At 52.2% G+C, this 27,055-nt stretch overlaps 1 protein-coding gene and 1 pseudogene across 1 annotated transcript; both read left to right on the top strand.

Moving 5' to 3' along the window:
• Positions 1–27,055, top strand: part of LOC148182306 (uncharacterized) — a 702,689-nt pseudogene that overhangs the window by 418,454 nt on the left and 257,180 nt on the right.
• Positions 2,919–27,051, top strand: LOC148182314 (uncharacterized). The gene is made up of 11 exons (XM_088068912.1): positions 2,919–3,101; positions 8,496–9,009; positions 9,179–9,242; positions 10,084–10,132; positions 11,158–11,267; positions 12,033–12,150; positions 12,543–12,642; positions 13,064–13,260; positions 14,162–14,299; positions 26,882–26,987; positions 27,029–27,051. The coding sequence occupies exons 1-11, from the start codon at positions 2,919–2,921 to the stop codon at positions 27,049–27,051; spliced, it is 1,602 nt and encodes a 533-aa protein (XP_087925038.1).

Below are 27,055 nucleotides of genomic sequence, written 5' to 3'. Positions count from 1 at the left end.
GCTCCCCAGCGGGGGAAGCCCCTGGGCCTGCCCACAGATCCTCTGCTCAAATCCTCGGCCTGGGCACCCTCCTTTGCCATCTCCAGCCACTGCGGGACAATCCTTGCTCTCACTCTTGCAGCTTCAGGCCTTTCTGTGCCTGCCCTCGCCACAGCTGCTGGGGAAGGCACCGGGACAATTCCACTCTGCCTCTCAATTCCACTCACACTCTGCCCTGCCTGGGATTAGCTGCTGGCAAAATAGACCAACTTTAAAATGGCTTCAAATCTTATTTCTCTGGTCACACTAGGTTTGCCTTTGCCTTGGGGAAAGGAATTTTAAAGGGTTTTTTTAAGGGATTTTCCAGCACTCAGCAGAGATGAAATTAACATCTCAACAGACTGGGAATAGCCCAAAAGATACTCCCCAAGATAACGACCATCAACATGTGCATGAAATTATTCCAGGTGCACATTCTGGCCAGAATCAAGTAATGCCTTATTTCTCTAAAGACATTGTTGAAGAGTTTTTGCTTTTCACAGTTTCAGTGAAAGGATTACACCATTAGAATAAGTTTTCATAATAATTTTACTTCTATATTGTAGGTTCTGTTTGGGACAAGGTTGTGAGAATCACTTTTTAGTTTTAGGAGAAGAAAAAGGAAATACTTGATTGCTTTGTAATTTCTCTTTATGTTTGTGTGTGGCTCGTAGTGATGGCAAAATGATGGTATGAGTTTTTTGATGTTCACATTTAAGATGTATTTTGAAAAACTAGAAGAGCTTTAAAGGTGACCCTTTAACTCGTAAACCATTAAGAGAATATTTTTTGTCAAAAAAAGAAACGGACAAAAGAAGTCACGAGCAGGGAAGTGGGGAGAACACCTGAATCACCCACAGCTGCCCAGGAAGAGAAGCTTTGCTACCACAAGTTCAGGGAAATCAGTTGGGAATTCCAAGTATGTGATGATTTAATGAGAGAAAAGCTGACAATTGATGCAGCCCTGGCTGGAGTGAAACAGAAATTAAAAATTAGGAAATAAACATAAAGAAATGCTTGACTAAAAGGGGGGTTCGACAAAAACCATACCCTGACACTCTGATCCACAAGAACAAGAAGAGAGTCAGACTGCAAGATAAGATAAGGAGCCAGAATACACAAACAAGATGCAAAGACAATGGCACCACAAGATAAAGGAGATTCTTCAGACCCTAAGCCTGAAAGAACGGATTTAAAGTTCCAAATGTGGCCAAAGGACTGAAAGGGGCATGGAGTTAATTGTAATATGAAGTGAGGACAAGCAGAGTTAAAAAATGAATATGTATTAGGCGTATCTTGTAAACCTAGTCTGTAAAAGATAAAAAGAGAAAACCAAATCAAAAAGGTCTGCATGCTTTTCAGAGGAGATATCCCACATGTACCTCAGCGCTGAATAAATTCATACTTACTCTTATAACTACTCTGAGAGTTATAGAGTTCTTTTTATTTCGCATACCAGGAGGGGGCACCCAAAAATGGGGAAAAGATGAACGACCACCAGAACAAATCCTGCAACACCATGGACCAGACCCTGGGAACCCTGATGAATTCATATCAGGTACCAGAGAAACCATTTCTCATTTCAATGGGATAATTAGATTACAGGATGTCATTGAAATAATAACCAACCAGACAGCTCCAGCTCCTGACCTTCCTCCCAACCAATCCACTGAGATGAGGAACACAACATTTCACCGTGGGATGGCATCAGATTATCTTTTAGCAGAAAATCGAGGCAAAATTTGTGCAAAAGTTAAGCAACTCAAACTACTCTTGGCAAATGGATGGCAACGGAAAAGTAGTAAAACAGATAACAAAGGAAATAGCAAAGCAGCTCATGTACTTGTTCAAACGTGGAAAGGATGGGAATGGGACACAGTTTTGTGCTTCCCTCACAGACCACGGGTTAAACAAATGCTGTTTCTCCTCTCATGTGCTACAGCAACTCTCATCTTTTTACCATGCACCACACCTTGCTGAGTGCAGCTCATTCAGCAGCTGAGCAAGGGGATGCAGGTGGCAGCCAGGCCTCCTGAGCCACAAACGGCTACAAAAGGACAGAGAATGAGGGCACTGAGAGCAATCCCAAAAACAAAGAACCAGGAAGAAAAAAACACAGGCAATGAGTGAATCTGCTTGGAGATATGGCCAAAGACTTGTACATAAGGAAGCAGTGGGAGAAATCACCAGTTTCAGAAAATGTTACTAATTGATAAGGACTGCTGCTCAGACTAAATGTCGATATATTCCTGAACTTCCAGAAGAACAAACACTTCACAGAGCCAGGAATATCGGGTGTTATACAAAAAGGACATGCAGCAGGCGGATCGGGAAGGCTGAACCTTCCAAGCACCTCCGCCAGTGTTGGGCAAAGGGACAGGGACATGCGGCCGGGAAAATCAGGACAAAAACGAGGCCGCGTCCTCCAACACCTGGAGAGAGCGCATGGCAAATGCCCCATGGCCTCTCCCTTTGGGCAGCAATAAAGTCACTCGCACACCACTCCTCTGCCTCCTTTGGCCACACAAACCTCTGGCGCCGGGAATTTTCCCGCCCAGCCCCGGGCACAGCGCAGCCACCTCCGGCCTCCCGACACGAAGCGGGGCGAGCCAGCGCTGCTCCGCCACCGCCTCCTGCCGAGGCCCCAGCGGCAAGGAGACCGCGGGCAGCCGCTCCCGCAGCGCCCTCAGCCCAGGGCCAACACGGGCCGCCCACGGCACAAGCCACCCGCCACAGCCCCCTGCCGCCCCCTCCCGGGCCCGCAGCGAGCCCCGAGCCCCCGCAGAACCGAGCGCGGCTCCCACCTGCGATGGCCGGGGCCGCCTCCGAGCTCCGCCGCCGCCTCACCGGGCTCCGGCCGCTGCTGCCGCCGCTGCCGGGCCCGCACAGACGCTCCGGCAATGGCGGCTCTCCTGCCCCACGGCCGCCCTGGGGGCGCCAGCGGGGCCGGGCTTGTCCCCGCTCTGCCCAATCAGCGCGCGCCAGAACCACGAGTGGCGGCAGATGCAGCCAATCGCAGCCAGCGGCGGGCTCTGCTCACGGCACAGCCCCGCCCCGCGCTCTCAGGGCCCGCCCCGGGCTGCGTGAGGGGAAAGGCGGGGATGAGGAACAGCCCTGGAACGGGCCCGGCCCGAGCCGCCATTGAGCTCCCAACACAAACAAAGTTCTCCGCACCTCCCGGCCCGCCTTGCCCAGCCCTGGCTGCTGGGTGGCTCCGGCTCGGCGGGAAGCCCTGGAGCCTCATGCACGTCTAATTAGGAGCATCAGTGCATCGCTTTGATTTCCCCCAAAAAAGGGAAAACCGCCCCAAACCCCTGTGGATGAGTGGGGGAGGGGAGAGATTTCTTGCACAAAACTCCCAAAAATACCAAAACCAAAGCGAAGTGAGCCGGGACCCCCCAGCAGCGCCTCTCTGCCGTCCCAGCTGAAGCCCTCGCTGGCTGCTCCAGGCTGGATCGGCACACTGGGAGCACTGGGAAGGGGCCCCGGCTCGGGGCGCAGCCCCCGGGGCAGCCCCACGGCCCCCACGGCAGCTCCAAGGCTCCGCCAGCCGGGATGGAACGTGGGACGGGGAGCAGGGGAAGGGACAGGGTTACCGGCACTGAGGGAACACGAGGGACACCGGGGGCACTTCACAAGCATTTAATGAAAAAGATAAAATCATAAGGGAGACAAAAGCAACAGCACCTGTAGCACCATAGCACAGGGCCACACAAGGACGTGTCCCACTGCAGTGGGATGATGCTGGCCCGAGTCCAGGCACCCACCACAGCTGCTCTCTCACTGCTGTTATAAATGCAAAGGCAGATTTGGGTTAAATAAAAACAATTTATTATAAAACAATTTCTATAAAAAATAAACAATGAGGAAAAACCACAATAAAACAAACAGCGCAGCGCTGGGTGGACAGGGGTCTATACCCAAAGGTATAGGTGTTCCCAAATCCACGAAGGAGGGTAGACTGTCCGGGGTTTTTATAGGGATTTTTAGCCTTGAGGCCAAATTCCAGGCAGGCACCATTCATCAACGGTCCTTGATAGTTGTATGAATTGATTTCCTGGAGTTGGAGAATAGAGTCAAATGGACGTCCGGACCGAGTCTCCTCATATGTAAAGAAGTTCTGGGTGGTTCTTGATTTCATTGTGGTTCAGGCCATCCGGATGGGATGGTTGGATCCGGGTTGGAGCTGATGGATATCTCGGCTGGATTTTTCCTTTTGTCTACCTGATGGCTTCCCCCAACGGTGGCCTGCAAGGCGGGGTGTTCAGGTCCGGTGATGAGTATCTCGTCGGAGCCTCTCCTTGCTAGCTTGATGATTCGTGTCCTGTCTATTCTTTCCCGTTGATGGGCAACCGAGCCTGTCCCTGTCAGCTTGATGAGCCTTGTCCTGTCTATTCTTTTTCGTTGATGGGCGCCGGCTAGGATCGTTATCCTTTGAGTGGGAATTCGCGGCTAGATCTGGGAAGGGCTTGTGTGCCATACTGTACTTTATATTTTATATCATTATTGTTATATACATTTATTTAGATTTCTACGAATTTTTACAAGTTCATTTCTCACACTGCCCTCCACAGCCACACAGGGAGAGAAAATTTAACCAAGGGTTCATGAGTTAAGGACCTGGGACCTTTCCTCATCAAACACTGTCACGGGCAAAACAGGAAATATGAATTGAATTTATTGCCAGTAAGCTCAGAGCAGGAGAATAAGAAGACCCTTAAAAGCACCTTCCTTCCAGCCCTCCCTCCTTCCAGCTCTGCATCCTAACCTGGCAGTGCAGGGATACAGGGAATGGAGCCATGGTCAGTTCATCTCCAGTGGCTTTTCCTGCTCATCAGGGACAGGAGTCATTCCCCTGCTGCACTCTGGGATCTCTCCCACCAGAGAGGTCTCCAGGAACTTCTCCAAGCTGAGTCCATTCCATGGGGAGCAGCCCCCTCACAGTGCTGCAGTGTGGGTCACTCTGCCACGGGGTCAGTCCTTCCAGGACAGGCAGCTCCAGCAGGGGCCCCTCTGTCCACAGGTGTCCCCCGGGGTCACAGCCTCATCTCAGGCATTCCCCTGCTCTGGCATGGGCTTCTCCAGGGGCTGTGGGGGGATCTCTGCATTCTGGTGAATCTCCAGGGGCTGTCAATCTGCAAATCCCATTGTTGGTCTGTGTTCTGATGGATGTTCCTGCCCCAGTGTTCATCCAGGTGCCCACAGGGAGTCAGGAAGATCTGTTTGGTCAAGGCTGAGCTCTGTGAGAAGCTCTTCCCACACTGGGGACACTCGTAGGGCCTCTCCCCAGTGTGGATGTGCTGGTGCCTGATGAGGGTGCAGTTTTGTGAAGCCCTTCCCGCAGTCGGAGCTGCGGAAGGGCCTCTCTCTCCTCTGTGTGAATCCACTGATGTTTGATGAGACCTGAGCTCCTTGGAAATCTCTTCCCACACTCAGGATGCACTGGTGTGCCATGAGGTTGGAGCTCCAGCTGAAGCCCTTTCCACACTCCCTGCACGTGTAGGGCTTTTCCCCTGTGTGGATCTTCTGGTGAGAAATCAGATTGGACATCTCAATGAAGCTCTTCCCACATTCCCCACACTCACTGGGGCATTCTCCTGTGTGGATGTTCTGGTGCCAGATCAGGTGGGAGCTGCGATTGAAGCTCTTCCCACATTCCAAGCACTTTCCAGGCTTTTCCCCTGTGTGCATCCTATGGTGGTTAATCAGGACAGAGATCTTCCTGAACCTCTTCCCACACTCCCCACACTCCTAGGGGCTCTCCCCAGTGTGAATCACCTGGTGCCAGATCAGATGGGAGCTGTTCTTGAAGCCCTTCCCACACTCCCCACAGTCACAGAGCCTTTCCCCAGGGTGGATCCTCTGGTGTTCCCTCAGCTTGAAGCTCCAGCTGAAGCTCTTCCCACATTCCAAGCATTTGTGGGGCTTCTCCCCACCATGAGTTCTCTCCCCCAGCTCTGAACTCTGGCTGGATCTCCAGCCACCTTCCTGGCACAGGGGGGATCTTTCCTCCTTGCAGCTCCCTGGGCTGGGTTTGCAGCCCCTCCTCATGCAGGATCTCTGGGGCTTTTCCTCCTCCTTCATCTGGCCATGGCTTGGGAATGACAAATCCTGGTTTAGGGGTAACCAAAGTGGGAGTGCCTTGGAGTAGAAGCTCCTCCTGCCCAAGTCCATGTCTAGAGCTCAGCAGGAGTCTTGTGTCCATGAAAATCTACAAAATATCAAGATTCAGCCCAGAAAACATCTCCCAGGAGTTCCCCATCTCTCATCTTTGCACTTTTGGGCTTCCAGAGGTTTCAGTTCCCTGGGATGATGGGGGTCCAAGGCCTCCAGGGCTTCCCCCTTCTCTGGGGTCCTTCTTAGCGATGATCCAGGGGCTTTTGGGGGTCCATGGGGTCCCTTCTCCCCTGATGCTCTGCTTTGAGATCCCAGGGATCCCAGGAGTCTCTCCTCTCCAGGCTCCCACCTCTCCAAGCTGCCAGGGTCCCCCAGCTCCGGGATCGCCCCTCTCTGCTCTCCCCACTCTGGGGGTCCCAGGGGTTCCTCTCCTCTGCTGTCCCGGGGGTCCCCAGGACCAATGTCCTCCCCAGCCAATACTGGGCAATGGCCACGTGGACCCCAAAGATCCCCCAAGGGGCTCAGCTTTGGGGTCCTGCAAGATCCAAACCTACACACCCAGAGAAAAAAAACCTCCCAGGGACGCCAGACAATATTTGGAGCTCAATTCCTCAATCTACGAATTCCAAACACACCCCAATAAAAAGACCCTCTCAGGGACCCCCCAACAGATTTGGGACCAGCTCCCCCTCCCTGCTCACCTGCAGGATGAGGTGGGGGCGATGGGCCCGTGGCCGGGGGTGCTGCGGACAGAGGGGGCACTGGAACCTCCAACTTCTCCTTCTATTCCTGTTCCTACTCCTCCTTTTCCTTTCTCCCTCCTCCTGCACCTCCTCCTTCCTAATCCCACCTCCTCCCCAGTTCCTGACTTCTGTATATTTAGAGTGGAGAACCTTGCTTGTTTTTAGAACTAGAACAAAGATTCCAGATGGAACAAGCCTTGCTGGTTTTATTCAGCAGTATCAGTGTCTACAGGTTGTGTTTGCTTTGGTTTGGTCCTGTCCTCGTTCCTCCTCAGTGCTCAGGCTGGTCTATGGGGTGTCCTTGTTTGCTGCATTTTCAGAGTTCCTCTTGGATCCTTTGGGCAATAGGCTGTGCCCTGGGAGGATTCTTTGTGCTCCTTTGTGACACAGGAGAAGCTTCCAGGCGGTTTTTGCGTGAGCGGCTGCTGTGGTGTCACAGGAACGTTGCCACGTCCCCGTGGTGTTCGCGTTGCTGTGGGACACGGAGGCCTCAGTGTCCAGAGCGGCTCTGGGCGCCTGCTCGTTGCCAGAGGATCCTCCTGCCCGAGGCATTCTCAGCAGCCAGCCCAGCCCCTGGCAGGTGTCCTTCTGTGCTTGCAGGGGTACAGTCTGCAGACGTGTGCAGTGCAGCCAAAATGATGCAGCAAGTGGTTGCTGCAGTTGGCACTCTGTTCTCTGTGGCTTATTCGGGGTATTTTTTAACCCACTTGGCACGTAAGTTGAGGTTTTCCCTCGGTGCAGCATCTGTGGCTTTGGGCTTGCTGTGTGCTTTCTGTTCTTCCACTGGAATGGAGTTGACTCTGTAACCAAATTGCCATGAGGACACGGTTGGTTTGGGAGAGCTCCTGCCAGCAGCTGCAGCTGAAAAAGGGGGTGTCTGCAGCCAGCGGGGCGTGCACAGCATTTGCAATGAGGCCTGGGGGGGTTCTGTTCCCTCAAGCGGGGAGTCTGTGGCAGCGGAGCCTGGAACTCCCTCCGTTTGCTGCTCCAGCCAAGAGCTGACACAGCCCAGTATTTTGTGCTGCTCTCTTGCTTGCTGTGTGAAGGGCCTGTGGCTCCTGGAGGGATGCTGTGAAAGCAAAATGCTCTCTCGGGCTTGCCTTGCTCATTTCCCACCACAGGCAGTTTTTTCCTAACAACATCTGGTTCACGTTCCCTCTCCCGTTGCAGGGCACCTCACGCGTGGATCCTGAGCAGCTCCTCCTTCGGTGAGTGGCAAAGGAAGCTTTGGTGTTCAGAATTGTGCAGCGAGTTGTGAGCTCGGCGTGTGGCAGCCGAGTGCCAGCCTGGGAGGCTGAAGGAAAGTTCCTGTCAGTGTCTTTGCAGCAGCAGCAGCAGCAGCAGCAAAGAGATCCCTGGCAGTTTTCTCTGTTTCTGCTGAAGAGCTTTAGAAGAGCTGCAGGACTGGTTTTGCAGGCAGAAGATTGCTTGCTGGCTTTAGCCATGGTGGAATATGGAATTCCCAACAATAAGTGGCAATGTTGACTTTAGCCCATTGTTAGTTTGAACAGCTCTGAACCCTATTTCTGCTTAGTGCAGCTGGATGTGTAGCTGAGGATAAAGAAGGTGATAACTGAGATAGAACTTCCCGTCCCTCACGCTCCTGTCTGTCCACAGGGCACCAAAGCAGCATCAGCACCTCCTCTGGCTCCCTCTGCTTGCAAAGAGGAGGCCAAAGAGGAGGAAGAGAGCAGTGAACTTCCCGCTGTTCTGGGAGACGAGGGCGAACACCCCGCGCTTTGGGAATACAACAGCGAGGCTCCCGCAGTGTGGGACAAGGACAGTGGACATCTCCCGGTGTGGGACGAGGACGGTGGACATCCTGTGGCTTGGGAAGAGGAGGGTGAACATCTTCCAGCATGGGAAGTCAACGGAGAACATCCCGCGGCTTGGAAAGATGATGGTGAACCTGCAGCATTTTGGGAAGAGGACAGAGAAGCTGCAGAGTTTTGGGAAGAGGATGGAGAACCTCCCTCTGCTCCTGAAGAGGACACCGAAGCTCCCTGTGCTGCAGGATCCTGGGCTGAACATTCTGACAGCAGCACAGCCCTGCAGCCAGAGGGGAGCGGGGAGTGGAGCCTGATGCAGCTGAGTACGTCTGCTCTGTTCCCGTGTGCCAGAGCAGGGTGCTGTGTGTGTGTCTCAGCATCAGCTGCACCCAGGGTTGCTCTGCAGCTGAATGGCACAGGGTCATTTATTGTCCTTCCCCAGCTGAGAGCAAGGGGCTCCCGGCCCCAGGGAGTGGGGCTGCATTCTGGCTCTCATCTGAGAGGGAGCATCTTCCACGTGGTTTCTTTCAGGGAACACCGTGAGCGTGGGGGAGCCTGCCGAGAAATACCTGGAACTGGAGCAGATTGGCCAAGGGTAAGTGCAAGGCAGTTACTTCTGCACAAGCAGGGCCCAGGTATTTTACTGGTGCAGGATCCAGTGAGAAGTCAGGAGAGCCCCAAACCCCTTCAGACACTGGGGTACGATGCTGCTGTCTCTCAGTGCTGATCAGAATTGATAACTGTGGTCAGAAGGCACCGTCAAAGGCCCCTGAGGCTGGCAGTGCCCTGTCTGCAGCAAGGAGCGGGACCTGGAAGATCTTCTGTCCCTGGAATTGGATTGCCTAAAAGAGCAACTCACCATGTGGTGACTGTGACTGTCAGAAAAAACAGTTCTCAAGAAGATTTCTTTTAAATATTTTGTTTCAAAAATTATCCATCAGTCAGGATTATCAACATAATGGTTTAGAAACAGAAACCAGAGATGAACTAATAAGAGCTCTTTTCAGCACAGGTAGCAGACCCCATACATTCAGTAACAGACACAGAGCTGCTGCACCCAAGGGGAAAATGCATCGCCTGCCTGCTGGCAGGGCCCTTGGGGATCCTGCAGGTCTCAGGCAGGAAATATATAAAGGATAAAATACATTCTTTTCCAGTTCTTCAGACACCCACCCCCCCCCTCAGGTTTTGAACTGAAGGAATTCAGTGTGGACATTTGGGATTTCCTCCAGCCCTTTTCCTTCGTGTTGGGCCTCAGTTTTCTCTTGCACACCTTGCATGGCAGAGGGCTGGTGGCTGCTGTGCTGTTGTTTGAAGGGTGGATGCACTCGGGTGTTTTGTGAACGCTGCAGGCAGCAGAGATCTCCTGTCTGGGCTGGCTTTCACTGCCAGGGCCTAAAGCGCTGCTTCTTTCTTCTCTGCTGTTTTGTCTCCAGGGCTTTTGGAACCATTTCCAAAGGACTCGACAGGGCCACGGGAGGAGAGGTCAGTGTCAACACGCCCAGCACGTCTGGCAGCTCTCGAGGGCTTTCCCCTCTGCTGGGAGCTGTGGCTGGAGCTGTGGGGCCCAGCAGAGCTTTCCTGCACAGGCTGCTCCTCTGAAGGCAGAGCAGGGTCAGCCTGCAGAGCACAGCTGGGACAGACTTGGTCCTTCTCAAGTGCCCAAAGGAAGGCAAGGAGGGCAGCAGGGTCTGTCAGAGCAGGACATGCTGGCTTGGTCTTCATGTCTAAAAGTGGGAATGCATCAGCTGGTGGAGACTGAGGCCCAATTTACCTTCATCCCAGCCTCGGACAGGAACACTATTTAGCAGTTTTATCATCCTGAGTTTCATCAGGATACCTCAAGGCCTAATTAAGGAGAGATCCTGCTTGGGCTCATTTTGGGGTTTTAGTCATACTGCAGCTATTCCCACAGAGCCAGGGAGAGAAATGAGAAGATGGATGTCCAGAGCAAAGCTCTCTCCTAAACCCTGCAGCCGTGTTTGGGTCTGGTGTCAGTGGCAGCTGTGACAGGGATTATCTGAGCAATGGATGTGCACGTTTGCTTTGTTGTGCTATCCCAAACAGAGCAGGGACATTTGAAATCATGGCCAAATGCCATAGAATTGCTAAAGGGTAATTGCTAAAGGGTTCCTGGCTGTTTTGCTCTGTGTGCACAGAAACAGAATTACCTCTTGCTTGCAAAATCTGCTGGAATAATAATCCTAAGAGTGCTGAGGCCATTTGAGAAGACTGTAGGTGCAGAGAATCTTGTTAGAGCTTTGAGGCTGACAGCTGAGGCACCATTTCTGCAGAGCTTACAGAGCCAAATGTCTCTGGCCATGAGTCCTGTAACAGCCCCCAGCGAGCAGAGCAATGGGCTGTGGGAATGGCACTTGCTGAGCTCTGGTGTCCCATCCCAAGGCAGTTTGGCACAGCCTGGCTCGGTCGCTCCAAAAAGACTCACTCCGTGTTTGCTGTGGCCTCCTGCCACAGACTCCTCCAGTGAAAGGTCTGCAATGTCCCTTCAGGTGGCCATCAAGAAAATGAGTCTCAGAGGACAGAACAGGGAACGAGCTGTGAATGAGGTCGTGGTCCTGAAGGACAAGAAGAACCCCAACATTGTCAACTCTTTGGACAGGTGAGTGCTTCAGGTCTTCTCCCGTGCACGGGCCCTGCGTTCATCTTTCCTGGCATCCCTGGTCTGTAGCCTGTTCTGAAAATGCCTGACCTGGCCATATCTTCCCAGAACAGCAGCCTGGCAGTTCACTCCTTCCATGTGCTTTTGTTGCTTTGCTTTGGCTTTTTCTTCAAGTTGACCCCATTTGCTGTGTTTTACAGCAAGTGCTGATAAACCATGGCAGAAATTATTTTCCTTGGCTTCTTCTTCCCAGCCCTTTCCCATTGCTGCAGGTGCCAGGAAGACCAGGTTCTTGCTTCCAGAAATGCCTCATTTGCCCATTTATCAATGGCCTTGTCTATTTCTGAAGGGACTTTGTGCCAGGTTTTCCAAGCATTTGACTGCTTTTGCCCCAAGTGCTGCACGGCCTCCTCCCCTGGATAACTCTGGAAGTTGTGTTGCCTTGTTCCAGAGGGAATGGTGGAACTGATGAGTTCAGATGCTGAAGCAGCTGGGGGCAAGTGTTGTGGTTCCACATTGAGCTGGGCTGTTGCTAAAGTGCATTTTTCACCTGCTTGCCATCTAAGGCCTCTCCTTTCTCCCGGGTGCCTCCTTCTCCTTTAGACTGTGCAGATTCCAAGGCCTGTGCAGCCTGGCAGGAATGTCTCTCCATCTGATTCTGTCCTCACTGACAAGTGACCTGGGAACAAAACTCCACTCCAGGCTTTTCCCTGGGGGAATTGAGCAATGCACATTCATCTCTGTGCCATTGTTTTCCTCTTCCAGCTTCCTTGTTGATGGAGATCTCTGGCTGGTGATGGAATACATGGATGGAGGAACTTTGCAGGACGTTGTCAGACAGACACGCATGGCTGAAGGAGAGATGGCAGCTGTCAGTCAGGAGGTGAGGGATCCTGCTTGTGCTTCCCATGGCTGGGACACCATGGTCCTTCCAAAGAGGCTGTGAGAACAGAGTGGCTCCATGCTCAGGCCTTTGTTTCTGTGATGTTTTTACGAGCTGGAGAGGAAAGAGCCTCTGAAGTGAATGGCCTGCAAATATCACTGCATTTCTACTCTGTTCTTGTCTTCTTTCCTGCTGTTGTGGTACTCTCTGTCTTTTTTGGATCTGATTTACTGTTCTCAGCTTTGCCTTGAACCTTTTGCCTGGAGCCTGTCTGCACTGCACTCCTGGGCTGTCAGAGCAAAGTTGCTGCTGGCAGAATTCTAAACTGTCCTTTCTTGTGTGATATATTCCGGCCACTGATTTTTTCCCTCGTGTTTCTTGTTGTCTCTCAGTGTCTGCAGGGCCTGGATTTCCTCCATTCCAACCGGGTGATCCACCGAGATCTGAAGAGCTCCAACATCCTTCTGGAAATGGACGGCTCTGTCAAGCTGGGTGGGTGTTCCTGGCCAGGCACGGCGCTCCCGGGGTGCGGCTGTGGGGCTGCTTCCCAGTGAGGGCCAGAGCCCCACAAGTGCTGCTGGTGGCACTGCCCGGCCCCTGCTGCCAGCTGAGAGCGGCTGCCCTGTGCAGAGAGCTCAGGAGAGGAGCAGGGTGTCAGGAGTGCCTTTGCTCTGGGTATGGCCCTCCCAGAGGGGCAGGAGTTGCAATCTAAAGCTTCAAAGGAAATCAGTAAAAGCCAAGCATGAAAGCTGAGGGCTTCTTTAAGGGTCCAGTTCCATCTTTCCTTGCCTACAGCCCTGAGGACTTTTCCAGCTGGATTCAGCACTGCATTCTCAGACTGAGAGTAGTAGGAATCTTTGTGCTTGGTTTCCTCATTGCAGCTGCCTTTGACAGTGCTTGTTTCTGTCCTCAGCTGATTTTGGCCTCTGCGCTCAGCTCAGCCCTGAGCAGGACCAGTGCAGCTCCATGGTGGGCACTGCTCACTGGATGGCCCCAGAAGTTGTGACCAGTTCTCCTTACGGCCCCAAGGTGGACATCTGGTCCTTTGGCATTGTGACCATCGAGATGGTGGAAGGAGAACCTCCTTACTTCCAGCAAACGGGGGCCATGGTAAGAGGCAAATTCTCCAGGCTTTGCAGAGGCCTGTGAGCACAGGGTGACCCTGCACTGGGAGGAGCAGCTGGAGGTTTCTGCACATCGCGAAGGGAATTCCCACAGCACCTGAGCCTGAACACAGACAAATATTCTGCAGTCTCCAGCAACAATTTGCTTTGGGATTTAAGTTCTTGCAGCTCTTGTGAGGATGACCCAAATACATGAAGCAAGTGCATCAGCTCTAATGTTGTCTTGCAGAAAACCCCAAACCAACCCCAACACCCAAACCCAACAAGTTTTCTGAAGGAGTTTCTAAAAGAGGTTTTGTGAGATGAACTCCCCCCTGGCTCTTCTCACTGGGAAACTTGTCTACAACATGAAGATGATTGTTTAACATCCCCACAGTCTAACATATTTCTTTTCTAGTCCAAGCTACTTTCTCTGTGTCACCAAGCCTGAGCTTTCAGCCACACAAACCTGCTGTTCCTTGCCTGGCAGCTTCTGGCATGGGGCATCAGGAATGCATTTACTTGAATGTCAGTGGCACTGCAGAGATGCATTTGATGTGAGAATCCTATGAAATAACACAGGCAGACCACACTCACTCTTGAAAATGGCCTGTAAAGCTGGTGTCCGTATTTGGAGAAGCAAAATGGGCTATTTCTGATGGAGGTTCCTACTGACAAAGTCAGCCAGTGCAATCGGCTCTGAAGGCAAGATCATTTGGATGTTGCAATGGCTGTGGCTGCACCAGGGTTTGGGTTTTTTGGCTGGCCCAGAAGAATGAGCTGTGAGCAGCAGCATCTCTGCCAGGGAGGAAAGTGCCCGGGGAGCTGGGGCAGAGAAAGCAGGCTGGATGTGAGCACTTGTGGGTGTGGAGGAAGCTGTCAGAGCGCTGTGTTTGCTTTTCCTGCAGGCCCGCGCTCTGATCCGGCAGAACGGGACCCCGCAGCTGCAGGAGCCCAGGCGCCTGTCGGCTCTGCTGCGGGACTTCCTCGAGTGCAGCCTGGAGCCGGACGAGGAGCGGCGCTTCTCTGCCCAGGAGCTGCTGCAGGTGAATGCCAAGCGGCTGCGGGGGAAACGGCAGCGCCAGGGAGGGCTTTTCTTGTGGGGCCCCCCTCCCATCATCTCCAGTCCCGCTGCCTTTCACACGCAAAGCAAGCAGAATCCTCGCCTGCTTTGGCTTGGCAGGCTCCTGTCGAGCTCATCTGGACCTGGTGCCTCCCCACGAGCGGGGACATCTTCAAGCACATCAGGTGGCTCAGAGCCCTGCCTGACCTGAGCCTGGATGTTTCCAGGGAGGAGGCACCTCCCGCATCTCTGGGCTCCCTCTGTCAGTGTTTCCCCACTCTCCTGCTACAGCAATTCTTCTTTAGATCTAATCTGAGCCTGCTTCCCTCTCTTGACTTTCAAACCATTCCCCTTTGTCCTGTTGCAACAGAGCCTGTGAGGAACTTGAGTCTGGAAAGTAACAGTTCATTTCTTTCTTTTTTATCCCTTGTGCAGCAGCACCCATTTTTGTCATCAGCCAAGCCTCTCTCCAGCCTGACCCCTCTGATCACTGCAGCAAAGCAACTGAGGGAGCAGCGGAGGAGATGAAACACTTCAGGACAGCCTTTTGTTACAGTAGTTAGGAGAAGTAGTTAGTAATGTTAGTTAGCACTGTGAGTTAGTTAGGGTAGTTAGGACAGCCTGTTTGTTCTGGCAGTTATTTGAATAAAATCTCTGTTAAACCTCCAGTCCCTTGAGGTGTCCTGTCCTTCTCTCCCGCTGTGACTCAGCTGCCCGGAGCACTGCGAGGGGAGAGCGGGCCCAGCCTCGCCCAGAGCTGAGCCCCAGCAGAGCCTGGCAGAGCCCAGAGCAGCCTCGGCATCTGCAGAGTCAGCCTGGAAGGAGGCGCTTGGAGCCTTCTGGGCTGCAGCCGGCTCTTGCTTACAAACTGTGTGCGCTGGAAAATGCCTCTGGTTCTGCGGGAGGGCAGAAGGGGCCCGGGGAAGGCCCAAGTGCTCCATGCAAGGGAAAAACCTGCCCTGTGTTTGTGATAAATAACTATGTTGTTGTTGTTGCCCTTTGCTATTATGTGTTGGCTTTTGCCAATTATTATAATCACAATGATTTTGATATAGCACAGTTTGTAATCACTTTTAACTGCTTTTGATATAGTAGTGTTATAAATGACTTTCAAATTTCCAAACAATCAAATTTAATTAATTGATAACATAGTTTAATAAATTGGATACAAAACAATAAAAGAATACAATCTATTAAAAGAATACAATTTAGTAAAAAAGAGATACAATTTAGTAGATATATTCATATACATATATATATATCTATCTATATGTGAATAAAATTGGCCAGTGGTTACAAGTGGTTAAGGCATAAGCTAAACCGACCGGGGTACGGGAGGGGGCTTCTCACCTCACCTCACATACTAAACAAAGCACTTTAAGCTAACCTTTTATACTGTATGCTTATACATATTCATTAATGTTTCCCATAAGTTTCCTCCTATTTCTGATTTTGCTGACTTTATGTCACTTTTCTTCATGGCACATGCTTCACTTGTTGTTAGGGGTTCTTCAGTCTTCTTTTGGGGGTCTTTTGGTGAAGGCTTCTCCTCTTCCTCATTGTCCTTTGGATAACCTTACACGTTTGCACATGTGTACTAAGCATTGTGTTATGTTAGTCTACTAATTAGTCTGATATTTTCTAATCTTTAGGCCCAATGCCTAGATTCATCCTAATTTTGGTCCATCTCAAGGCCATTTTGGTCTTGAGACACCATTTATCGTCTAAACTACATCCTGTACCTTAATTTTGACATGTAACATCTGCAAACGCTTGTATTCTGTGTCTTTTGTCCCTGGATCCTTGGGAGATTAAAGCTTTCACTGAAATCCAAAACCCCCCCAAAAAAATACCTTCCCCCCATTCTTGCCTCCACACTGTGTCTGACAGCTCTTAAGTGCTGTAGAGCATTGCTCTAAGCCACACCTCGGGTCATCCTGCTCCTGAGGTGTGTTCCAATCCCAGCCTGGAGCTGAGGAAGAGCTGACCGGCCTTGGCACCATTTAACACCCAGCTGATCCCAGTGTGTCCCCACTCTCTCCCAGTGCCCATCCCTGTGTGTCCATCTCGCTGCTGCCCTTGAGCTGGAGCCAGCAGCTCCTGGTGCTGCTGGAAACCGCCCCCGGCAATGCGGGCTCAGCTCCAGCTGCCAGGTGGAGCACGTCAGCCTGGAGCACCCCCTGAGCCGGCACTGGGGCACGGCCCGGCCCCCACAGCGCCGGGGACAGCGGGGGAGGCACTGGGGGGGCCCAGAGGGGGATTGGGGTGTGCTGGGAGGAACTGGGAGGGAGTTTGGAGTAGCCTGGTTCAAACTGGGAGAGGGGTCTGGGGGTCTACAATGGCTGAGAAGGGAATTAAAGGATGTTGGGGAGGGTGGGATGAGGTTCTGGGGGTCCTGATGGACAATGGGAGGGAGTTTGGGGGTGCTGGGTGTCACTGGGAGGGATTTGAGTGAGCCTGGAGGAGCTGGAAGGAGATTGGGCATTGGAAAGCAGGGATTGGGATGAGGTTGGTTGTGCTGGGAAGAGACTGGGAGGAGTCTTGATGAGTCCTGGTGGGGCTTGAAAGGGTCTGGGAGAGGGTTTGGGGGTCCTGGGGCAGTGGGGGAAATTGGGAGGGGGCTGTGGGATCTTGAGTGGAAAAGGCGGGGCTCTGGTGGGTCCTGGGGAGGCTGGGAAGAGACTGGGAGTGATTTACCAAAATAGCAATATTGATCTAGTATCAATATCAATCTGTTAATGCAGAGAAAAAACCTCTCCAACAGTTTAAAGTTACAAAGTGGATGTTTAATCACAGCACTGGGCGAGTGCGGGAGTCACCCCTTAATACGCACTGCAAGTTGACAAAAGGTTCCAGTGTCTATTTATTTACAAAAGTCTTGAATATCCAAAATACTAATACATATTAATACTAATACATATTTCTAATGCTAATACTTCTCATTCCCCACTTTGGATAAAAATGAATGGTAATGATTTTAAAATGTCATTATGCCAGCGTGGTGGGCTCCCTAATTTGAGGAGGAGGTCGTTTTGGCGAGGAGGGGTCATCAAGAGATGAAGGAAAACTGCTCTTCCTTACTCTCACCTTTCTACCTTTACAGTGGTTGACATTACAAATGACATTTGGTACAACTCCAGTTTCCTCCCTTGTGACTTTGAAATGGGTTTCCAGATGTAAGGTCTCTGATCTTCCTGAACCCATTTATCAGCTTCTCTTTTCACATTATAAGCACATCTAAACAAACATACAATGACAAGTAATGTTTTACCTAAGACTGAGATTCATTATCTCAAATCCTGCTTCTCACTTAATCATTAACTCTAACTAGTTCCAGCAAGGCCTATCTCTAACTAAGATCTCGAATTTTTCTAAAATTCTTCATTGTTTAAAATTAGTGATTCCAAAAGAGGCTTCAGAGGGTCCTGGATGGGCTGGGAGAGACTGGGAGGGTCCTTGGAGGAGCTTGAGGTGTCTGTGAGAGGTTTTGGGGGTCCTGACCCCTGCAGACCTCCCAGGGATGCCATCGGACACCGCCCGCAGCAAGATGCTGACGGGGATTGGAATCTCCTTGTTGGGCTTTGTCTTCCTGGCACTGGGGCTCGGCTTCTGCCTGTGCAGGAAGGTGAGGGGGGGTCCTGGGGGTCATGTCCTCCCCCCCCACAGAGTGTGTGTGCTCCCCTCAGAGCCCCCAAGCCCGGTGTCACACCCTTTTCTTTACCTACACAGCTCCTGAGGCAAAAGGTTCTCTAGGATTGAAAGTCAACAATTCCCATTGTCATTCTGTATCCTGTTGGATTTTCATTCCCCTGCTTTCATCCAGGTGCCCACAGGGAGCCAGGAAGATGTGGAGCCTCCCAGCCAGGTGTCTTCCCAACACCGATCACCAGGACCACGGATCACCAGGGCTCTGCCCAACGGGGGTCACTGGGGATCATCCAACGCCGATCCTCCCATGGGGGATGGAGCTGGAGCAGCGCACGAAGCTCTTCCCGCACTCGGGGCACTCGCAGGGCTTCCCTTACTGGTGCCTCCGTTGGTGTTGGGTCAAGTGAGAGCTCTGTGAGAAGCTCTTCCCACACTGGGGACACTCGTAGGGCCTCTCCCCAGTGTGGATGCGCCGGTGGACGGTGAGGTTGGAGTTGCGGTTGAAGCCCTTCCCGCAGTCGGGGCAGCGGAAGGGCCTCTCGTCTGTGTGAATCCGCTCATGTTTGAGGACATGGGAGCTGGTCTGAAACCTCTTCCCACACTGGGGACACTCGTAGGGCCTCTCCCCAGTGTGGATGAGCTGGTGTGCCCTCAGGTAGGAGCTCCACCCAAAGTTCTTCCCACATTCCAAACAGGTGTAGGGCCTTTCCCCTGTGTGGATCACCTGGTGTCTCATCAGGTCGGAGATACCTCCAAAGCTCTTCCCACATTTCCCACACTGGTAGGGCTTTTCCCCTGTGTGGATCACCTGGTGTTTCCTCAGGTTGGAGCTGTGGCTGAAGCTCTTCCCACATTCCCCACACCTGTAGGGCTTTTCCCCAGTGTGGGTCACCTGGTGCCGGAGCAGGTGGGAGCTGTACCTGAAGCCCTTCCCACATTCCAAGCACTTGTGGGGCTTCTCCCCCAGCTCTGAGCTCCGGCTGGATCTCTGGCCGTGTTCCTGGCACTGGGGGGATCTTTCCTCCTCGCAGCTCCCTGGACTGGGTTTGCAGCCCCTCCTTGTGCGGCATCTCCAGGGCTTTTCCTCCTCCTCTTCCATTTAGACACGGTTTGGGAATGAAAATTCCTGGTTTGGAGGAAAAAAGAGAGGAGAGCGCCTTGCGCTGGGGTTCCTCCATGCCCAAGTTCATCTCAGGAAGATATTGGGCATCTTGTGTCTGTAAGAATCTCTAAAACACCAACATTCAGACCAGACATCCTCCAAACATCAAAACAAAGATCAAAAACTACCCAAACGCCAAATCCAGGCAAAACCCCCTCCAGAATACAAAGATTCAGCCCCTGCAAAAAGACAAAGCACCAACATTTAGCCCAATAAAGCTCAGAAACACCAAGATTCAGCCCAGACAAAATTGTGGATCACTCTCCCCAGTCATCTGCTGACTGTGGGCACAGCAACACTCCTGGGACTTCACATACAGGGAGGGTGGAACCTTGTGCTGCTTCCTCTTCCTGCTCCTCCTCCTGTGGCCCTACTCTTCCTCACACTCCTCTTCCTCCTACTATTTCTCCTCCTCCTGCACAATCTCACCTTCTCCTTCCATGTGCATATTTTGACCATTTTGTTCTTCAGCCCTGCTTCTCCTTCCCTTCTCCTCCTGCCCCCAGGCCCAGCACCCACTGCCGCCTCCCTCTTCCCCCCCAGTCCCACAGCATCCCACCGCAGGGGCACGGATGGAGCTGGGCCAGCTCGGCCTGGGGCAGCGCTGGGCTCTCGGCCAGCCGAGCTGCAGATCTGCCTGGCAACTGGTGAGTCATCAACACCACGCCCCCTGATTGGCTGAGCACTGCCTGAGGGACGGGTGCAGTGGTTTACATTTGCCAATTTGAGTTTCCCGGCTAACGAACTAAATAATGTGGAGGGTTTAGCGTTGGCTAAAATTACTTGTGCACTTACTAATTTCTTGCTGTGAGATGTGGATTCAGAGAAGGGTAAAACAGGCTTAAAACTTAAAAGGTATGAAGAAAAATTTATTAACAGGACTAAAAAAATAAAGCTTCTAAAACTTAGAACCCTCTTCCTCTCCCTGCCTCACTTCATTTTTTTCTTAAGTGACAACATAGAGACAAAACCTGGGCTTTTAAATTAGTTTCTAACTCTACAATAATCTTTTGTTAGTTTTTGTAGGGACAGGAGCTTTCTCTTGCCATGCTATGGAAACCTCTTTACGAGAAACAGTTCTCTTGTGGCTTTTATTTCTGGCATTTATTTTATGAATAGCAGCTGCCTGGGAAAACAATTACAATCATGAGACTTGTCTCGTTGTCATAGCCTTCTTACAGCTGCATTTATGAGCTTTTTATGTTGGGGTTTTATTTTTTTTTTATTATTATTTTTATGTTTTTATTTTTATTATCGGGTATTATTTTAAGGATGAGCTGTTCAAAAGTAAAGGTTTTCTTTATATATCCCTGTAATCATCTTTATCTCTGAGAACTGAGGTCTCCTCTCCCTGGGGACAAAGGGTCTTCATCACTCTCCCTCTGTTCAAGCTTCTCATGGGATCACAGTTTCTTTAGTATTTATTTTGCTTAATCGTGGATACTTCTGCTCACATCAACAGTTTGAGTACTTTATCTCCCCATACTCTCTCATGAATTAGAGGGGATATTTTAGTGTGTTATTCTTTACCTCTGTGGCAGTATTAAAAGAGCTTTCAGCCCCATAAGGGCATCACCTCATCCTCCTTCCATCTGAGGCTTGACTCTCTCTACTGACCTTGCTGTTTTCATGTTGTCTTTCTACGTGTCCACACTCTTTTTCTCTCCCTGGGAGAGAGGATCAAGGTCTGCAGGTCTCCTCTGTGGAGTGAAAGGGTTAATATCCCGCCCAGGCCTGGAGATGGCCGTGGGCAGTGGGCAGCAGTCCCGGTGTTTGGGGGGCTCAGCCTGGGGCCCAGCGGACCCCGGCTCAGTGCGGGCCGGGGGGATCAGTGTTGGAAAGATGTCAGCAGCCGTGGCCTGGCCCAGCCTGGGGCAGGGTCCCGCAGCCTCCATCCCCCGCCCGGGAGCCGCTGGGGTCTGGCCCGGCCTCCCCCAGACCACAAAGGAGCGGGGCCGGCCCCAGCAGAGCTCAGTTATCTTCCTAGGCCAGAAGCAAAGAGAGAGATTTCCCAGGATTGCTGATTTTAAAATTTGGATCTCACAGAGGGGGATCCAACTCCTAAATGGTTCAATCAGTTGTCTATCTCAGAGCTAGCCAGCTGCTGGCTTTTTTCCCAGGCAGAGGAAGCTCTCAGCAGCTTCTCTCAATAAAATAATTTCCATGGGTGGTTTCCTCCTTCTCACTAAATATCAAAGAGTGGGACACCAGCACACAAGACCTATGCTGAGCTGAACCCAGAAGTGTGGGCAGCCCCAGGGAAATTGGCAAAATTAGATATGGAGCCTCTCCAAATTTCCCTGAAGCAACCAGGACAAGAGGTGTCGAAAAGCAATCCCCTGTTCCAAGGGAGGGAAGGAAGGGCTCACAGCCTGTCTGTGAGTCCTGCTCAAGGCACGGCTTTGGGAGCCAGGGATGGCTCCCTAGAATGCTCCTATCCTGCCAAACAAGAAATCCAATGGAATCCACAGAATGCTGCAGGACCCAAGAAGAAGAAATGAGATGATGAAAACGAGGCACCCCACAGGCTCAGATCCTTACACCATCCTCAACCAGGTGCCCTCCTCACACTGCTGCCATTCACAACTTGATGCAAAAGATGCTTTCTGGGGATCTGCCCACTTCCAGAGGATGCAAACACAATTCTGCCTTGGGCTGGCAACAAGAGGTAGAAGGGAAAATGCTCAAAGACATGGACGGTCCTTCTGCAGGGATGCACGGAAGCACCGGCCTTATTGGGGCAAGCCTTGCAGGAAATATCAAAGGAATTGACCCAGGGACTGGCTTAATGCAGGATGTGGATGACTTGATCCAGTCAGAAAAACATGGAGAAGTGGTAGAGGAAGCCTTTGTGAAATGGCTTCATTTTCAGGCAAAAAAGCAGCTTTGAGTATCTGAAAAAAAAGGAAGAGAAAATGGTTAAATATTTGGGACATTTTTTGACTGAGGAATTGTGGTGTATTGATTCAGAGAGGGTTCAGGGAATCTCAGAAATAATGTTTCCCAGGACAAAAATGGAGCTGGAACAATGCTTAGGATAATTAGGGAACTGCAGGAGCCGGACTGAAGATTCTTTGTTCTAGCCTGAGCATTGTGTGACTTCCTTAGCCCCAGATAGTCTCAATGTTATAGGGTGGATATGAGAAAGAGAACAAAACTTAACAAAATGAAAAAATAAAAGGATTGATGCCCCAGCCATGGCTCTTCCAGACTCAGAAATCTGAATTGGAAGGGAATATTAAACAGGCCACCCCTGAGCCTGCACTGAAGGCAACGCAGCAGCAGCCAGGGCTCCCCAGCGGGGGAAGCCCCTGGGCCTGCCCACAGATCCTCTGCTCAAATCCTCGGCCTGGGCACCCTCCTTTGCCATCTCCAGCCACTGCGGGACAATCCTTGCTCTCACTCTTGCAGCTTCAGGCCTTTCTGTGCCTGCCCTCGCCACAGCTGCTGGGGAAGGCACCGGGACAATTCCACTCTGCCTCTCAATTCCACTCACACTCTGCCCTGCCTGGGATTAGCTGCTGGCAAAATAGACCAACTTTAAAATGGCTTCAAATCTTATTTCTCTGGTCACACTAGGTTTGCCTTTGCCTTGGGGAAAGGAATTTTAATGTTACTTTTCCACCACTCAGCAGAGATGAAATTAACATCTCAACAGACTGGCAATAGCCCAAAAGATTCCCACCAAGATAACGACCATCAACAAAACATCAACACCCAGCAGCAAACATCAACCAACATCTACCCCAGACACTGCCCCAGGCACAGCTGGAGACACCTGGTCTGGAAAAGGCTGAGCAGGAAATCCAGGAGTGCCCACCTAATTCACATCACAGGCACAGAAATCCGGGTGCAACAGGAAACCAAATCCTAACAACTCCACACCTTCAAACCAATGAACATTAAACCAATGGATTTCTATGGGTTCTGACTGTATAAAGTTTTGGAAAAATGTAGTAAATTCATGTGTCATGGAATGATTTTCTCTGCACACCCAGCCTAAGTGTGGATTTTATGATTCCTGTTGCACATTCTGGCCAGAATCAAGTTGTGCCTTGACTCTCTAGCACTAAAGACATTGCGGGAGAGTGTTTGATTTTCCCAAAGTTTCCGTGAAAGGATTACACCATTAGAAATTTTTTTTGTAATAATCCTGATTTTATATTGTCAGTTCAGTTTGTGCCAGGGCAGGGAGAATCACTTCTTAGGCCGAGAGAGAAGTAGGAAAAATTTGATTGCTTTGAAAATTTTTTGGGAATGTTTGTGCGTGGCTCATAGCGATGACAAAAATTCTTTATGGGTTTTTGGATATTCCCTTTCAGGCTGTTTTTGAAAAACTAGAAGAGCTTTAAAGGTGACCCTTTATCTCATAAACACTTATTAGAGTAATGTAAAATAAAATAAACCAAAACCAAAAAACCCCACATTGTGAGACTGGCAAGTGTGAGTCATCCCAGGACTGCCCTGGAAGAGAAGCTTTGTTCCAGGCAGCCAGGAGAGGAGATTTAGAAATGCAAATTAACACTGATGGCCCAAAGCCTGCACAATGGCCCAGGGGCTTCCTGCCTGCAGGAGGAATTGGGCTGATTCCCTCTGCCCCTCAGCCCAAGCTCTGCCTGCTTGCACAGATGGAATTTGCACAGCTAAAGGCAGAGCCCATTGTGAGGATATCTGACTCTGCAACAGAAATTAAGTTAAGCTGCAAAGGAAAACAGAAAATGGGGAATGTTGTGAAAACTTCACTAAAACAAGATACATAGGGTGTATCAGACCACTGGGGTTTATTTGCTACCACAAGTTCAGGGAAATCAGTTGGGAATCCAAGTATGTGATAATTTAATGAGAAAAGCTGACAATTGATGCAGCCCTGGCTGGAGGGAGCACCCAAAAATGGGGAAAAGATGAACGGCCACCAGAACAAATCCTGCAACACCATGGACCAGACCCCGGGAACCCAAACAAATTCACATCAGGTACCAGAGAAACCATTTCTCATTTCAATGGGATAATCAGATTACAGGATGTCATTGAAATAATAACCAACCACACAGCTCCAGCTCCTGACATTCCCCCCAACCAATCCACTCAGATGAGGAACACAACATTTCACCGTGGAATGGGATCACATTATCTATTAGCAGAAGGAGACAGAATTTGTGGAAAAGTAAATGACTCAAACTGCTGTTGACAAATAGATGAGAACAGATACCAAAGGAAACAAGAAAGCACCTCATGAACCAGTCCAAATGAGGAAAGGATGGGAATGGGAAACGTTTTTGTGGTTCCCAGGCAGACCATGGGTTAAACGAATGCCAGACAGAGCTGTTCCTCTTGAAACCTACACCCCAAAATTCCTGTAACTCAGGGATTCCTCCCAGAAACATCTGCTAGGATCTCCCAGAATTGAGTGAAAGGGGGGATGGGGACCCCCAGACTGAGCAGGAGGGGCCTGGAACCCCCAAATCCAAACACGAGGGAGGGGGTTGGAGATTGGAGGGATGATTGGGAAGGGGCAAAAGTGTGGGGGAAAAGAAGGGGCTGGGACCCACAAAGAATAGGAGACGGTGCTGAGAAACCGAAATTGAATTCGGTGGGGTTAGTGGATCGAGGGAACGACGAAAAACGGGGGAAAGGAGACGGAAAGGTGGGCTTGGGATGAAAGAAACCTGGTTCCCTGTCCCGTAGCACTCGATCCCTGGAGCGATTCCCTGCGGCTTGTGGGGAGGAAGATCCGCATTGGGGGGTCCCCAAGCCCCCTGCCCATCCCAGCGTGTCCATCTCGCTGGTGCCCTCGAGCTCCCAGCCCGGCCCCGGCCGCCTGCTCTGCTCCCTGATGGATTTCTCCCCTGCCCACATCCAGCTGAGCTGCTCCCAGGGCCAGCAGCAGCTCTCGGGCCACGTGCTGGCCACTGCCGTGCTCCCCAGCGGGGACTGGAGCCAGCAGCTCCTGGTGCTGCTGGAAACCGCCCCCGGCAATGCGGGCTCAGCTCCAGCTGCCAGGTGGAGCACGTCAGCCTGGAGCACCCCCTGAGCCGGCACTGGGGCACGGCCCGGCCCCCACAGCGCCGGCAGGGGCTGGCAGGACACCGAGGGGATTTGGGGCTCCTGGGCTTAACTGGCAGCCCCTCCTTGAGAACCCCTCTCCCCCTGTCCCAGCTCCCCTCATCCCCCTCTCCCAGCCCTTTCCCAGCGGCTCCCGGCCCCGCTCCGCTCACCCCAGAGCTCCTCGCCAGCAGCCGAGAGATGGAGGAGGAGGGGAAGGAGGGGAAGGAGGAGGAGCGGGAGGAAGAGGAGGGGTAGAGGAGGAGCAGGAACTGCAAGAGGAGCAGCAGAGGAGGCCCCACGTGCGTCCATCGCTCTCTGGATCTGCAGCCCCTTCGCGCCGGGAGCATCGGGCCCCGCATCCCGCAGCTCACCGGGGACGGGAACCTCGCCCCGAAGGTCTTGGGCCGTCCTGGCAGGATTTCTTTGAAGGGGGAAGGGATATCTGGAGCTCACTCGAAGCATCTTAGGGGCTCCCTGTTTCTTTTTCTGGGCACGGGCAGGGCGGACAGAGCGATGTTTGGATCTTGCAGGATTCCAAAGCTGACCTGAGATGCCCGGTACCGGCAGGGGGAGGGGAGCAGTGAAAAGGGGGGAGCCCCGGGAGTCCCGGAGCCTGAAATGGGGGCCTGGAGAGGGGGGACCCGAGAGCCGGGAGTGAGGGGAGCTTGGAGAAGGGGCAGCCCGGAGAAGGGATGAACCTGATGAGGGGGAAGCCCTGGGACACCAAAGTTAGGACACCAGGGAAGGGGAACCTCAGGGTGGGATTTTTTCCTCTCAGTCCTGATGTTTTGGAGGTTTTCATGGACACAAGACACCTGATGACTCCTAGAGATGGACTTGGGCAGGAGGAACCCTGAATCCTAGGTGGTCACCCCTTGTTTTTCCCCCCAAGCCAGACTTCTCATGCCCAAGCATTAGACGAATGGAGGAGGAGGCGGCAGAGAGGAAGATACTCTGGGACCCCCAGGCAGGTGAGGAGGAAGTCACTGCCCCTTTCCCCCCTCTCTTCTGCTCCATCTCCCAGCCCAGGATGGCCCCCGGCTGAAGGACAACCCTGCTGCAGATGCCATCCTGCCAGGGACAGACTGGGCAGAGCTCCTTCCCCTTCCCTGTGGCTTGGAGACAAATCCCATCCCCTCCTTGTCCCTCCCTTCCTCCCCTCCCTCCCTTCCTCCCCTCCCTCCCTTCCTCCCCTCCCTCCCTTCCTCCCCTCCCTCCCTTCCTCCCCTCCCTCCCTTCCTCCCCTCCCCCCCCTTCCTCCCCTCCCCCCTTCCTCCCCTCCCCCCTCCCCTCCCCCCTTCCTCCCTCCCTCCCTCCCTCCCCCCCTTCCTCCCCTCCCTCCCTCCCTTCCCCCCCTCCCTCCCCCCCTTCCTCCCCCCCCTTTCCTTCCCTCCCTTCCTCCCCTCCCTCCCTTCCTCCCCTCCCCTCCCCTCCCCTCCCCTCCCCACCCCTCCCCTTTTCTCCTTCTTCCTTCCTCCCTCCCCTTGTTCCTTCCTCTTCTTGTTTCTCTTCCTTCTTGATCCCTTTCTTTTTCCCTTTTTTCTTACTGTCCCTTCCTCTCCTTCATCCTTCTCTACCCTCCTTCTTCTCCTTGTTCTTCCCTTCTTCCTTCCTTGCTCCTTCCTTTCCTTGTCCCTTCCTCCCCTTGTCCTTCCTCCCCCAGGCACTGAGCTGCAGACGGAGACCAGGGAGGACAAATCCCCGCAGCAGAACCTCGTGGACGAGGCCGTTTTGAGCAGCTCCAAGGGGCAGGAATCCAATGGGGAGGAAATGCCAAAGGGATCCCCCACTGGGAGGGGCTCCAAACCCATCCCAGGCTGCTCTGAGGAGAAAAGACCCTCCCTTGGCTTCATCCAGAGATCCAACCTGGTGGTCCATGAGGAG

Source organism: Pseudopodoces humilis, chromosome 33 (genome assembly GCF_049639895.1).
Source record: "Pseudopodoces humilis isolate 2021_Gansu_Grassland_sample_001 chromosome 33, ASM4963989v1, whole genome shotgun sequence".
Lineage (NCBI taxonomy): Eukaryota > Metazoa > Chordata > Aves > Passeriformes > Paridae > Pseudopodoces > Pseudopodoces humilis.
The sequence above is the reverse complement of the archived record's forward strand: the minus strand, read 5'-3'. Positions and strand labels throughout refer to the sequence as shown.

Excerpts from the sequence above, each read along its gene's own strand:
- LOC148182314 (XM_088068912.1), top strand. The coding sequence starts at position 2,919 with ATGGCGGCTCTCCTGCCCCACGGCCGCCCTGGGGGCGCCAGCGGGGCC. Across the intron at positions 9,010-9,178 it reads GTGTGCCAGAGCAGGGTGCT|GGAACACCGTGAGCGTGGGG; the intron begins GTGTGTGTGTCT and ends GGTTTCTTTCAG. Across the intron at positions 13,261-14,161 it reads TCCAGCAAACGGGGGCCATG|GCCCGCGCTCTGATCCGGCA; the intron begins GTAAGAGGCAAA and ends CTTTTCCTGCAG.